Here is a 16,227-nt window from a genome sequence, read left to right as displayed (position 1 = left end):
TTACTATTGCACATAATGCAATATGGATGTAACTGCTAAACAAAGTTTTTAAGTACAAACGCTCTAACGCAAACAATCTGCAAAATATAAAGGGGCACACACAAACGGTATTTGGGTCAAGATTTGAGTGTGAAACTGTTGTTTCCTTGTGACATTGTTTAAAGGTGCAATTGTTTCACGCTAAACACGCAGTTAACAACGTTTCAAAACCCTTGGATCGTTAGCCCTTTTCATAAAAGCTCACATAAATAGACTCCCTTAACTTAAATTGTCCACTTTATTATATCCTCGCCCGCATAGCGATACATGTGTATGAGCTTACCGGTAATTCAAGGAAACCCATGTTGACTTCAACGGATCACACTATTAGATTAACAATGGACGACCTGATGCTGTGTGATTGTCACTAAACACTACTCTTCGGAAAACGTGACCCGATCCAATCGCGAGCAGTATCGAGAAACAATATACTTAAGGAATAAGAATGGTACCATCTTGATTGTCGCCTGTCGATTTTTAAGGTAGACACGCTACACTCAAAGCGACGGACGACACGATACTCGACAATCTAAAACGACACGCGACGATGTAAGACGACACGCGCCATTTGAACATTTCAATGACATATTGTTGCTATTATAAGCGACACTGTATCGTGCGAATATTGTGTAATTGTCGAGTTAAACCTATGGAGCACGACATACCACATTCAAGCCACTTTCCACTTTTCAAACGACGCACACTTTTCTATCAATCTTATTTCGTCTCAATGTCTTGTGATGAGTGTCGACCCTGCGTATATACACTAAAAGGGCTTAAAGTTAAAACGACCCAAATGATGATAATTCGTTTTAATTATTTTTCAAGTATTTTAATTATTTTACGACGCATATGTCATTATGCATAGAAGGCGGACATTTTAGAAAATAAAAAAAAACTATATATTTTTTGCGAAAATAAATGATTAACTTACGTTCGCACTATTGTGAAAATTGCATTTCTTGCACTGTACTACTTGGTGTGAGGCTATTAATAGGTTCTGAAACAACCAGATATCTTAAATACGTGAAAATAGTTTTAACTGTCCGGATGCATTATTGTCTGGTGTCTTGTTGATTAGAATACTGTAATGGACTTTAAAGCGTTGTGTTAAAGGGTAAATAAATTACAAAGAAAGATTTTCCGAGTTTTGACTATGCGTCTTTGTTCCTTCCAATTACGCATCACTTAAAATTGTATAAAACCTAAAAAAGACAAACCGTCTTACTTAATGTCACTCTAAAGTGAGTTGAACGAAGAAACTTAGTCGAAGAATTTATGAAGGACGAGCTGATAGAGTATTGTGAAACTGTTAAGTTAATGAACGACACAATAGACATGCCAAAGTTCGATCGCAAGCAATCAAATTAGTTTACGAATGACAGTGTATTTTCACAGGTAATATTGATCGAACTCATACCCATGGCACCTTCGGTGACTCTAATGGCGTGTATTAACTTCACGTGTGTGCCGAAAAGAGTTTTCAACCTCGGGTTGCTGGCGGACTCCGAAAACACGGGTCGGAATATGTAAAGTACCATCTTGAATTAAGTCTCTCAATCTTTTAGGTAAACACACGACGCTCAAAGTCGCGCACGACACGATATTCGACAATCTTAAACGACATGCGACAATGTAAGACGAAACGCGCCATTTGAACCTTGTAACGTCGTTTTGTTGCTATTATGGTAGACAGTCGGTAGAATTGAACATTTTATAAATATGGGTACGACTCAAGTGCGTACCGGTATGTGAATTTGCAAATATCCGCGAATTTCACTGAAAAGAGCGCATATAAGGACACTTCTCTTCGTTTACGCATTGATTTTAGAAAATACAGATACACAGTTTTCTTTCATAACATTCAAATAACACTGTTACATCCGCGTCATGCGAAAATTGGTCTTATGACATATGCGGCCAGCGTAGCTCAATCCCAGCCTGCGCACCTATGCAGTCTGGTCAGGGTCTGCGCTCTCTGTTATAAAAAAAACAGCACGCAAGATTTCGTTGTATTTCCTAAGTATCCTCCTCAATATGCATATCCTGACAAGACTACGATGGGGCACATTCTGAACAGGAGCTACGTTGGAAGCATATTGCATAAGGCCCATTTTTGCATGGCGCGGGTCACATTACATCTTGTTAATAGAACATCAAACCACGGTGCTTTCCGATGTAAAAATGAAGTCGCACTGTGTCACTTATAGCAAACTGGCAAATGTCGGTAGACAATCTGGCTTGCGTAAAGATTTTCAGACAGACCACGGGGCGTATATTGACACTCATCTAGAGTCCGTGGACAGACTGACCGCGTACGTTACACATGTGTGACTAGATAATTAAACGATTTCCATTCTATCATTGACACTACACGATTGCGGTAGTTTTGCCTAACATAATCATTGCAGGACAAATAACATTATTTTGCTGATAGGTTTTCATTCATTTTCCATAAAATTCGTGTTACTTGATATCTTAAAAACAATATTGTGTTATCAACATAAGACGGTTTTTAACAGTACAGTCCGTCTTCCCTTGGCGATTTACTGACCAAGCTCTGACCCTGAAAGTCTTTGGGATGGAATTTACCAGTATTTCATAATTGTTACTGGGCTAAAATGTGTATAACAGCTATGCCGAAAAAAGTGTGATTAATATAATAAAATAAAAACTAAATATAACAAATACATGCAGGTTGTACAAAGAAAGAATTTTCCAGTATTTAAATTGACTTATTATGACTTTGTATCAATGTCCGTTTTCGACTCTTATTTTGACAATCGCCGAATAACGTGTTCTTGGCTTTACTTTTAATCTACCTCCGATTCGGTTACACTCGGAAACTCGGTAGTTCGGTGCATTCCAGTCAAGGTTACAGTATACTAAATAACCATTTCATGTAGTGCTGTTCTCTCTAAAATAATATCATAGTTTGTTCGAAGGCATGTTATACACTTTAAACTATTCTTCTTGCTTTATCTTTTGGAGAAAGTAGTAGGGCATGAATAGGGGCTCACTACTAAATCCCAGAAATATGATAAACTAATAGACTAAAGTAAAACATTGCACTGAAAAAGGTTACATTCCACTATAAAACGACTGGAAAAAAGTTGCAAAAACAGTCGATTTTGACTTTTGGCAAGTTCTTTTTTGGTTCGTACATGACATATCTTTTGTATTGCACAAATCGACTCCGCTTAGAATGGCCTTTAAGAAAATGTTTGGTTATGGGGGTCTCTATGTGCAAAATGTTGCGTTTATTTTCGCTTTAAGATGTCGCTTTTACATTGAATTATATAGGGAAACTATTTAGTATATTGTGACCTCAAGGTGTTTTCGTATGACGTCATTAGAAAATATTGCCTTCAAATATGGCGGAGACTGAGCTGAATGTTGACAGCCTAATCAGCCGACTTTTGGAAGGTACGTCGTTAAATTGCCCACTTTCTTCAAATATGTTGTATTTTGTACATTAATTTTAAGCGCTAAGTACTTTGCTGAACACTTACCGAGTTAATTGTTTAGTGGAAGAAATGTTCCAAATATTTCGTAAGTTCCCCAAACAAGGCAGTCAAATGAATCATGACTAATTTGACCTGTACAGGCTGTAGATTTTACGGATACTGATATTAATTATCAAATTTGCAATTGTAAAAAAACAGATGAGACATTAATGTTGGCTAATTGTATCACCCCAAATTTTTTGGGGGAACAAAATCTAATTTCTAAATAACATACGAGATGTGATTTACTTAATGAGGAACAGAAACTCAGAAGGTATCTGGTCGATTCGCCCTTAATCCCGTTCGCCCTAGGTCACTCTGAGTCGTTTCGCCCTTACAAGTGGGTTGTTTGGCTCTTATTTTAGTTTGAATAACAGTAAAAGCTGATTAATTAACATTCCCATTATCTTTAATTAAATAATTACTGAAAGTATGTTGTATATAACACCTTTCACACCTCTTACACACAACTATATTACTCGTGAAATAAACCAACCACAAGTGTGAAAGAGACGTTAATTGTGACAACCGTATATTCAGATAATTAGAAAAAAGAATATCTGATGTGTTATGTGTCTTGTTGATGTTGTTAGTAACTCAACACAATCTTATGCTTGAGAAATGTGCAGTGAATGGAAAACATTTTTTCTTGTCTACACTCTAAGCAGTAGTGCTGCAACAATACGCCAAAAACTGTATTGCAATATATTGTCAGTTCAAAAACCCGTATGGCAATATATAGGAGGTTTTTGTGTGACGTCACCAGAGGGGTTTTCCGTTACTAAAAATAGATTGGCCGTCAACTTCTCGATCGCGGCCAATTACATTGTATCAGAGTAAAGGTCGTCTGAAAACTTAATACTTACAATTTCACGAAACAAAACTATCAATACCCGTATCCTGTTTTTTAAATAAGACTTTAATAAATGATATTTCAAAAATAATAAAACATATAATAATTTGAATATTACTATAAGTGGTGTGGATGCGATAGTGTTATTTTTCATCAGCGATTGAAATTTAGTGTAAGGGGTGCATTGAATCAGTTATAAAACAAAGCCCTAAAATAGCTCAATACATTTCAATCTTGAAATGTAGTTTTAATTTTATTTTACATTGAATGAATTTTCGTTTCGTTTACATTGAATGAAAATATTAATAAATTTAAGCCTTCAAATTAAAAAAAACACCTGCATATTTTGCAAATTGAAATGTCTTTGCATGTACATGTATATTGAAAACTCTTCTGTAGTGATACTAAGCGATACAAATCTAGCATTTTATGATACCATAATTCTACACATTTAATTTATTTAATGCAAGTTTTTTTATATCACTATGATGACCAAATGCGATTGCTTGTTTTCATGATGATGTTTCTAACTCTGCTGTAACGCACGATCTTTACACATTATAGCAGAGTTTACATTTGCAGGTACCCGTTTAATACATTAATTGTGTAGCAGTAAACTTGTACAATAATTTAAATGTATAGTTATTTAACACTTTATTGTTATGTTTAAACTGGTTCATTTCTATATACTTAATAGTTCCTAGCTGTTAATCCATTTCGGACAAATGTCTTTTTTTTTTTAAATATGTTCAAATATTTTATTAAAGCAACTGTTAAGTTTTTGACTTAATATGCCAAGAGATGACATGGAGGTATCAGTATCATACATTTTGTTAAATGACCAGACTCATGTGGTTTATGCAGAGACCCCATACAGAGTCATACAAGCATAGGTCCCTGGGTTTATCACACCCTGTTTTCTTAGTAATTGTCTGGACAGAATCCGATCATATCGAGATAATCGGTTTGTGATAAACAAGGGGGCAATTAGACATTGGGTTATAATGCTAAAACAAAGAGTGTCAAAATTGGTGTGAACAATTAAATAAATAAAAACATTTACATTTATCAAGATGATTTAGTTAATCTGTAACAAAGTAAGTTTTTACAGACAAATAGGTTCAAATCAGTTTCTATATGTTGATTACATAAAATCAATCAATTTGTTGTTTGTTTTCGTCCTTATTAGTGTTCGTTCATTGGATTTAATTTAATCTAAAAGAATTTCTGAGTATTTTTTGTTCTTCAAAAGGGTCGCGAATATGATTGTAACCGTATCACGATGCGGTTCATCAAATGCAAACAATAGCAGAATGGCCGCAGTTTTGACTGCCAAAATTTGAGCATGCGCAAACGTGACGTCATTATCGGAATCCCCAAAACCTCCTATTGCAATATATTGCTAACTTGTGCCAGAATTATAACTCGCCAGCTAATCACCAAAAACCAACTTAATTACATGAACATAACCTTTGTATTGTTTGTTTAGGTTCTAGTTATAGCCTGACAGAGAATTGCAGATGTTTAAAAGCTGGTTGTGTAACTTATCAGAATGCTGTTACGTAAAACAATTTTTTAATCATTATTACTCCTGTTTATAATAACATCAATTTACAGTTTTACAATGTATGATGCATTCTTTTTTTCCTATTTACAAAAGATTCATCTTAAATTTATCAGTATGACAAGCAAACACAGATCTTATGGACTCCCATGTATAAACGCTACTCCGTATACAATGTAATAAACTTTTTAGAATGCGATTTTTACATAACAATTAATTTTTACTAAACACCGATTTGTTTTGTTTTTGTAACCTTGATCACAGGTGGTTAGCGTGTGGCTATGATATTAATTAGTGAAAACATCGTTTTGAAAGATAAATAATAATATTATAACGAAAAATTAAATTTTATGAAAAAAAAATTCACTATCAAATATATATATAACAAGGTATGCAACTCAAAATCACCCCAAAACGGGGTGCATCGCTTTTAACAGCCATATCTTCATCAATTGTGCAGCGATTTTCACAATCTCGGTCTTATTCAACGCAGAAATGAATTTCCTTTCTGGAAATGTATATGTCTTGCACTATTTTTACAAATGCTGGGTCAAATTTTAAGAAATAACACGATACATAACTCGCGTGACCAAGTTGACAATGATCATGCAGTCTTTAAGACTGAACTCTTCACGGAGTAAAGGGCAACTTCCCTACAAAGTTCATGTACATTGTACCTCGATACCATAATTCAATAAAACATAAGAAAAAACATTAATACCGTTCTTGTCTTTACATTATGCATCAAGACTAACTGTCCAGCGCCGTTTGAAAACATTTGTTTACATACATTTCAACTACATGTAACTGACATTTTAAAGAAACGAGTGATTTCATTGGTCCAATGCGGAGGTGTGTCTTTACAACTGGAGATTTCATTAATAAAGACTGCATGATCATTGTCAACTGGGTCATGCGTGTTGTGTATCATGTTGTTTCTTAAAAGTTGAACCAGCATTTGTAAAAATATTGCAAGACATATACATTTCCAGATGCGTTGAATAAGACCGAGATCGTGAAAATCGCTGCACAATTGATGAAGATATGGCTGTTCAAAGCGATGCACCCCGTTTTGGGGTGATTTTGAGTTGCATACCTTGTTATATATATATTTGATAGTGAATTTTTTTATGTCCCCCACTATAGTAGTGGGGGACATATTGTTTTTGCCCTGTCTGTTGGTCCGTTGGTCTGTTGGTTTGTTTGCGCCAACTTTAACATTTTGCAATAACTTTTGCTATATTGAAGATAGCAACTTCATATTTGGCATGCATGTGTATCTCATGAAGCTACACATTTTGAGTGGTGAAAGGTCAAGGTCAAGGTCATCCTTCAAGGTCAGAGGTCAAATATATGTGGCCAAAATCGCTCATTTTATGAATACTTTTGCAATATTGAAGATAGCAACTTGATATTTGGCATGCATGTGTATCTCATGGAGCTGCACATTTTGAGTGGTGAAAGGTCAAGGTCAGGGTCAGAGGTCAAATATATGTGGCCCAAATCGCTTATTTTATAAATACTTTTGCAATATTGAAGATAGCAGCTTGATATTTGGCATGCATGTGCATCTCATGTAACTGCACATTTTGAGTGGTGAAAGGTCAAGGTCATCCTTTAAAGTCAGAGGTCAAATATATGTGGCCCAAATCGCTTATTTTATGAATACTTTTGCAATATTGAAGATAGCAACTTGATATTTGGCATGCATGTGTATCTCATGGAGCTGCACATTTTGAGTGGTGAAAGGTCAAGGTCATCCTTCACAAGGTCAAGGTCATCCTTCAAGGTCAAACGTTATATAGGGGGACATTGTGTTTCACAAACACATCATGTTTCTTCAGAAAAGTTAATTTTTCGTTATAATATGATTATTTATCATTCAAAATGATGTTTTCACTAATTAATATCATTGCAACATGCTAACCACCTGTGACCTTGATGTCATTATTTCGGATGGCTTTTCTGGACGAAATGTGGATGAAGTTTTGTAGAATGTTGTACCGGTATGATGAAAATCGTATCGCAATACAATATGCGGATTGCGTATTGTGATATATACCGATATACCGGTATATTGTTGCAGCACTACTAAGCAGTATACTTTTAATATTGATTTTGTTCGTTTTGTATGTATTGGTGACTTGTTTCCCCTTAACTATAAAGAATATTAGACAAATTGTTCAGTGATATTTTTACAAAATTTAATGTTCTCATCTGAGTCCTGGGACTCGATAACTTGCAAATCTATGAGTCCCTGAATTGAAAGAATGAGTTCAAATATTAAATGATATTATTTTTTGAGAAATTTTAATGTATTTTGGAACTCACATAATTGGAAACTTTGCGTCCCCAGATGTTTTTGTGAGTCCAGGACAATCCTGCTTTGTTTGTGCTTTATCAAAATTGTTCATGTACAGTTTTATTGATCAATGCATTTTTCAATGGCCACTTGATAATCATGTTAAAGCGGGTATATACGATTTTGTCAAATATTTATGAATTTATATTAAATGTGTAAAAACTTATTATATATATATTTCAATATAAATTAAAATAAAAGTTAAGAAGAACATGTGTCGAAAAATGCGAAATAAGCCAGATATTTAATTCTGAAATTGAAAACGGCTGTACAGCCGAATTCGCCAGCATGTATACCATACATGTAAGATGTGAATCTAAACTTAGTGTAACGGTTTATTTGAATTCCTGCAACGATATCTATTCATACGACACACGAACACTAACTCCGATCCTAATACAAAGACGAATGCTTCGGTTATTGTAGGAAAATATTTACGTCACAATCGGCTCGGGGCGCTAATTTGTCTTTGCTGCATTTTATGAAATTCGGCTTTAATGTATAATTTTTCTTGCCAATTTTATGTTATTGTAACATATTTTATCAATATATTATAATTAAACACATATAAAAAATCGTATATACCCGCTTTAAAGCATCAAACTGCAAGAGAAAGGCAATAGTTTGGCTGTCAAATAAAAGGCTTAGAAAGGGTATTGTATTTGGCTAAAACATGTGTTTTTTCTAGTGAGAGGATGTCGCCCAGGCAAGATTGTACAGATGACAGAGGCAGAAGTGAGAGGGCTTTGCCTCAAATCAAGAGAAATATTCCTTCAGCAGCCAATATTATTGGAACTGGAAGCGCCACTTAAAATATGTGGTAATGTATAAAAATCATTTAAACCATTAGAGAAAACAAACTTTCATGTACATGTAATCATTTTAACCCATATCATGAAATGCTAGTAACACTGAAAAGTAGTTTGGGTTTATTTGGGGAAAACCAAACGTATACAAACACTTTATTTTCTTTAGACATAAGAATCCTCAACCTTTCATACATGTAACTGCAGTAAAACTAAGGAGGGTTCCTCTAAAATGTATTTGAACATTTCCCCCAAAGTTACTTATTGTAAACAAATATGAACAGCTATCTGTTAAGCTTTTTTCGATGGAAAGTCCTCAAATCAATGTCAACTGCAGTGAATTTTTTTCGCTTTAATTTATATTTTACAGCCTGTGCCTTTGCATTGGGAAAAAAGGGTGATAGTCCATGCACTTGGGAAAAACTAAACGTTATTAATATGATTAAAAATTACACTACCAATAGTACATGTATATAAATGCATGCTATCTTTAATTTATTATATAAAGTGCTAGGGATTAAAATTGCTGTATAATAAACTCAATTTATGAATTATTGAGTTTATTCGAAAAGTTTGGCACATTTTGGGGAAATTTTGGATAGATCTTTAGGAAAAATTGCTACTTTTTGCAGTTGGGAAACAGCCTTTTTCTACTTTTTGCAATTGGGAAACAGCCTTTAAGAGGCTGTAATTTTGGACAAAAATATCACTTTACTGATACATCTTTGATAGTTTATTGCATGTTGAAAATTATATAAAGTGTTAATGAGAAATTTAACTATTTCCCTTTATGAAAATAACTAAAAATTCACTTATCAAAAGGATATTAGTAGCTTCCCCCAAAACATATTTAGGGCCCTGTGACATTCTTTTGATATATAAAATGCTATCAATTCACAGACTCACAATTCTTAATTCAAAATGAAGAAGGCATGCCTGGTACCTACGGGCCTGTACATTTTATTTTTATTTCCTTTAGAACTGTTATTCAATCAGTGTTTTTTTTCACCATTTTGGGAATGGGGCCGGGTCCCATTGGATTAGGAAATGTCACGTACTTTTGCCTAAAATTTGGAAATTGATGTTGTTGATTTTATGCTTACAAATACTTAAAAATTGATAATAAAAGTGATTTCAATATATTTTCCGTGGTGCAGCTTAAAGAGCTGGATTTGGAGATAATTGACATGTTTAGAATTAGTAAAACATATTCTTTTTTTGGAAACCTTTAATTGGGAATTTTTATGTCCTGTTTGGGAAAAATATATACCTCTTTTCCATTGGGATGTGTCCCCCTACCAGACCCCAATTTGAACGAATAAAAACACTGTCAATTCATTTCAGGGGATATTCACGGCCAGTACACAGACCTGATGCGCTTGTTCGAGTACGGTGGTTTCCCTCCAGAAGCCAATTATTTATTCCTGGGTGATTATGTGGACAGAGGGAAGCAGTCACTAGAGACAATCTGCTTGCTGCTTGCCTACAAATCAAATACCCGGAGAATTTCTTCCTTCTCAGAGGGAATCATGAATGTGCCAGCATCAACAGAATCTACGGCTTTTATGATGAATGTGAGTCAATAGAGAGTAGCTACAACCTATATATATGTTAGAAACAAATAGGTCTAAGTCAAAAGGATACAGTTGCTAAGTCTTCATGGCCAACATTTTTAATCAGTGTTCTTATCTGGGACAATACTTTACGCACATGCATTAAGCCCAGTTTTCTCAAGCACTGCTCATTTGTTTTATTTAAGTGTGTTTGAAAATCATTTATGTTGAAAAGAGAGGTTGAAAAACGATGAAATCTTGGTTTAACTTGAATAATGTGATATTGTTGAACAAAGAAGTTAGATGTTCTTCTTTTCCATGTATTACCATGCCAATCTGCTTGTTTAATACATGTAAGATGTCAGGCTGTTGAAGCATAAACCCACACATTAGGTTGTAAATGGTTAATTTGAAGTTCTTTAAATAAATTTGACAAATGAGTTATATTTATAAAACAATGTTGCAATGTTTTATTTTTCAGGCAAAAGACGGTATAATGTTAAGTTATGGAAAACATTTACAGACTGCTTCAACTGTTTACCAATTGCTGCTATTATTGATGAGAAAATTTTCTGCTGTCATGGAGGTATTTTCTTTTCAAACAGTCCGTAGCTTTCCTATAAATTATAGCGCGCCTAAATATCCTAAGGGGTATAATCTGTTTGTGTCAATTGATAATTGCGCTTTGTCTCAAAGGTAGAAATTTTGAAAGACTAATTGTTTCATTTTGAAGAATTGTTTGAAGATTTTCATCAACATAAAAAACACACATTTAAGGTAAATAAAATATTTAAATAAAAAATCTGTGGCTATGCAAGGGTAATCATTAGACAAACATGTATACCTAGTCATTGGCTAAATAAATTGAATATTGTAATTTAATGCCTTGTTATCATCCGCCATAGGCGGAGGGATATTGTTTTGGCGTTGTCCGTCCGTCCGTTTTTCCGTCCGTCTTCCCGGCCGGACAGCACTTTTGTGTCTGGAGCCATATCTTGGATGTGCTTTGGCGAATTTCATTGAAACTTGTTATGAGTATATATATATATATATGGATAAGAGGATGATGCACACCAAATGGCATTGTACGCAATCGGATAATAACGGAGTTATGGCCCTTTGTATCTTTAAAAAATGCTTTTTTTGTGTGTCCGGAGCCATATCTTGGAAGTGCTTTGATGAATTTCATTGAAACTTGGTAGGAGTATATATATGGATAAGAGGATGATGCACATTTACGTTGTTCATCCGTCCAGACAACTTTTTGTGTCCAGAAGTATATTGGTGGGGGATATCAATTCAACGAATTTTCTTGTTTATTTCCCGTATAGGTCTTTCACCAGACTTACAATCCATGGAGCAGATTCGTAGGATAATGCGGCCCACAGATGTTCCAGACACAGGTAAGGGCACTCCATAACAATTCTGGTTGTGTGAGTCTTTGTCTTGGAAAATCTGGCTAAATGCATGTGCAGGAAGTGTCTTCCCAGATTAATGCATGTGCAGGATGTGTCTTCCCAGATTAATGCATGTGCAGGAAGTGTCTTCCCAGATTAATGCATGTGCAGGAAGTGTCTTCCCAGATTAATGCATGTGCAGGAAGTGTCTTCCCAGATTTGTCGGTACAGGCTTATCACTAGCAACACTTTTGCTGACACTCGATTTCATTTAAAAGAAATCTCTTAAAGTTAAATTCCATATAAGCGGAAAAGTTGAGTCCCAGATCAGCCTGTGCAGTCTGCACACTTTTACACTGGATTTTCGTTTAGAAGAGTCCTGTAGACAAAAAATGTCTTAACAGTGGAAAGTTTTGTCCCCGATATGCTGTGAAGTCTGCACAGGCTAATCAGGGACAACATTTTCTGCATTAACAGGGGTTTTATTAGAAGAAACGTTGAAAGGAAAAATTCACTAAAAGCGAAAAGTGTTGTTCCTGATTACCCTATGCAGTCGGCAGACTATCGGCGACAAGGTTGTCAAGTTACCCACATGCATTTAGATCGGAATGAGGCTCGTGTGGAGTTATGCGCTCAGTCTGTACCAGCCTTGCTTTGCATCATAAACAAACAATATCATGTCAAGGCCCCTTCAAGGAAAAAATGTACCTGGCACACGCTTACATACATGTATGTATGTATGTTGAGTATTATAATGCCTTTAACAAATGTTAGTAATTAAAGAATTTTGAACGGTTATATACCTATTAAGGTTAAATTTGAATTAATATAGAACAGAAAATGTTATATAAGCATTCATATCAGAATCATTTAAAATATTTTTTAAGACAAAAAAATATGTTTCATCTAATTTGACTCCACAAAACATTCCACAAAAATGCTCCTCTGATAACTGCAATTGCAATTTGACTTTAAAAATGTCATCATAAATTATATCTTCATAGCAAGAACATTTTTAAAGTTCGCCTCTGTGAACCAGAGTGGCCCATTCCCAAATTTACCAGGTGTTTCTTCTAGTACAACACTTTACGCACATGGATTAAGCCCAGTTTTTGCAGAGCAAGGCTCAAATCATTCTTGGTGTGTGTGTGTTTGCAGGTCTTTTATGTGACCTACTGTGGTCAGATCCAGACAAGGATGTGCAGGGTTGGGGCGAGAATGACCGCGGTGTGTCTTTCACCTTTGGGGGTGACGTTGTGAACAAGTTCCTCAACAGACATGACTTGGACTTGATATGTAGGGCTCATCATGTATGTACGGGAAACATTGTGGCAATCAATTGTTATCATGTATGTTATAAAAAATTGCTTAAAACAGTGATTAAGATAGAGCCAGAATACGCCTTCAGCACCATGTTCCTTAATTTTGGTTGTATTGCACTGAAAGAAAGGTATAACATATGGTAAATATACTTCACGTTACCAATTACATATTTTGTTACTAGGTTGTGGAAGATGGCTATGAATTCTTTGCCAAACGACAGCTGGTAACATTATTTCTGCACCCAAACTACTGTGGAGAGTTTGACAATGCAGGAGGGATGATGTCGGTCGATGAAACTCTCATGTGCTCCTTTCAGGTTGGTTGGCTTACTTTTCAGTCAGTGTATGAGTAATTAATGGCATTGTTTAGTGCAGTTTTGATGTTTAAACTTATTCATTTTGCTCGATTGCATCAAAATCCAAAGCTTGTTTGGAAGGCCTTGAGTCTGTTTCATGGGAGATGAGGAGTGCTTGGGTGTCTTACAAATGTTCTTGAGTGGGGATTTAACCTGAGCTCACCCAGTCAGAAAAGTAGTGACAATAGCCACTAAACCAGGATGCTCCCAGGCACAATGTCAAGACATTATCTACCTACCCTTTCTTACCACAAAACATAATTTTCGTTCAAGTGTGTAGCTTATTGAAACCTATTACGGGGTTATGCTGGGGTTTTTGTATTAGGACTGATAATCTTAACATTTTTCCAACATTAAGAAATATCTTTAATTTTTCATCATGCTTTGGCAGTATTGGGTTACTTTAAATGAATTGTAAAACACATCATTTAACATTTTAATGCAAATGAATGTATTCTGCCTGAAGCACCATTTGTTGAAATATACATTACAGATCCTTAAACCTTCGGAGAAAAAGCCAAGTACCAGTATGGTGGCATGAATTCTGGTCGGACCCATCACACCACCTCGTGGTCCTCCAAGAGAAATTAACAGACCCTCTAAGCTGTTGTGAAAAGCCTCGTTCTAATATTCACTGGTGTCCACAAGCTTGATACCTTCTCTACAAGTCCTGTTGTTCTGCACCTTGTGGTTATACTACAAGGATACATGTGTTTGAGCCTTGTTACAGGAAGACTGGGCTCAAGGCTTGTGCATAAAGTGTTGTCCCAGATAAGCTTTTGTTGTCCACACATGCTTATCAGGGACAATACCTTTCGCTGTTATGGAATTTTTTGTTAACTGGAAAACTGCACAGGCTAATTTCGGACTACACTTTACGCACTGGCATAAAGCCCAGTTGTCCCAGAACCAGACTCATTTGACAAGGGTTCATATATTTCTAGAATACAAACTTCTCCTATTGGTCTGATTCATTGTGTTTTCAATCTCTTGTGCTGAAAATCATGTTCTCAGAATTAAATGTCAGTAATTGAACCTGTCATTATCCTTATCCTTTACCATAGGAATACTGGTGGAAGTTCACCGATCCATTTCATTGATTAAACATATTTTCCAGATGTATGGAAGTAGTTAAATCATTAGGCAATATGACTGGCCTTCTGAATGAGAATTTGGTTTTACAACGTTTGTGTGAAATAGATTGTAACAACAGCTGTGAAATTTAGTCAGTTTATGTTTTTTAACCAGGTTTTCCGAAGGAAAAACTGGTTATTAGATTGGCGAATGCGGGCGGGCTGGCTGGCTGGCTGGCTGGCGGGCGGGCTGGCGGAATAAGCTTGTCCGGGCCATAACTATGTCGTTCATTGTCAGATTTAAAATCATTTGGCACATTTTTTCACCATCATTAATCGTTGTGTCGCGCGAAATAATTACGTCGATATCTCCAAGGTCAAGGTCACACTTTGAGTTCAAAGGTCAAAAATGGCCATAAATGAGCTTGTCCGAGCCATAACTATGTCGTTCATCGTCAGATTTTAAAATCATTTGGCACATTTGTTCACCATCATTGGACGGTGTGTCGCGCGAAATAATTACGTCGATATCTCCAAGGTCAAGGTCACACTTTGAGTTCAAAGGTCAAAATGGCCATAAATGAGCTTGTCCGAGCCATAACTATGTCGTTCATCGTCAGATTTTAAAATCATTTGGCACATTTGTTCACCATCATGGGACGGTGTGTCCCACGAAAGAATCACGTCATATCTCCAATGTCAAGGTCGCCACGACGAAAAATAGATTAAAAAAAAAAAAAACTTACAAAGGGGTTAATTTTTTTTGGTCATTTCAAAAGTTCAGTTTGAGTTTTCTCCTTTATCCGATTTTTTTTTCACAATGAAAACCTGGTTTTGTAACAATTTTGTCCCTTGTTTATAAAATATTTTTACAAATTACCATTCAAAGTATGAGGCATATATTATATAACACATTGCTATACCAGTTGATCTTAAAAACGGGGTCACACATTATTTATATAATATGCTGCACTATCTCATTGGTATTTGGTTTATTGATTAGGCTTATCTGTGACAACACATTACGCACATGCATTAAGCCCCATCTTCCCAGAGGATGGATCGATAGTATTTGTGAAACAATAAATTGCGCAATCTTTTGAGTGGGCATGTTTGACCTTTACGCTTTAACCAGTTGATTGCTAAGTAGTTAAAATATGTGTTCATGTTAACAGCTGTTTTTTCTAAGAAAGCCAAATGTAAAATTAAGACTTTGTTTTAAACTGTCAATGTTTGTTTAATTGTTGCATTATGATGTACATGTATAGAGAATTAGAAAAGTTGTAGCTTTCATATTCATGCTAATATTGCTCATTAAGTATGAGAATAGATCTTATTTCAGTATTGTCTAGTTGTGATTATGTTCATGGGTTCAACTGCTTTTCGCTTTGTACAA

At 35.3% G+C, this 16,227-nt stretch overlaps 1 protein-coding gene across 1 annotated transcript; it reads left to right on the top strand.

The window, feature by feature from the left end:
* The first annotated feature begins 3,340 nt into the window (after positions 1-3,340).
* On the top strand, positions 3,341-14,299 carry LOC127874044 (serine/threonine-protein phosphatase PP1-beta catalytic subunit-like). Its single transcript, XM_052418154.1, is given in 9 exon segments — positions 3,341-3,465; positions 9,013-9,144; positions 10,475-10,618; positions 10,621-10,704; positions 11,165-11,269; positions 12,015-12,086; positions 13,239-13,390; positions 13,585-13,719; positions 14,252-14,299. Coding segments are annotated over 9 exon segments (924 nt in total). The 5' UTR covers positions 3,341-3,413.
* Positions 14,300-16,227: the final 1,928 nt, after the last annotated feature.

Source organism: Dreissena polymorpha, chromosome 3 (assembly GCF_020536995.1).
Source record: "Dreissena polymorpha isolate Duluth1 chromosome 3, UMN_Dpol_1.0, whole genome shotgun sequence".
NCBI classification, from domain to species: Eukaryota; Metazoa; Mollusca; class Bivalvia; order Myida; family Dreissenidae; genus Dreissena; species Dreissena polymorpha.
The sequence above is the reverse complement of the archived record's forward strand: the minus strand, read 5'-3'. Positions and strand labels throughout refer to the sequence as shown.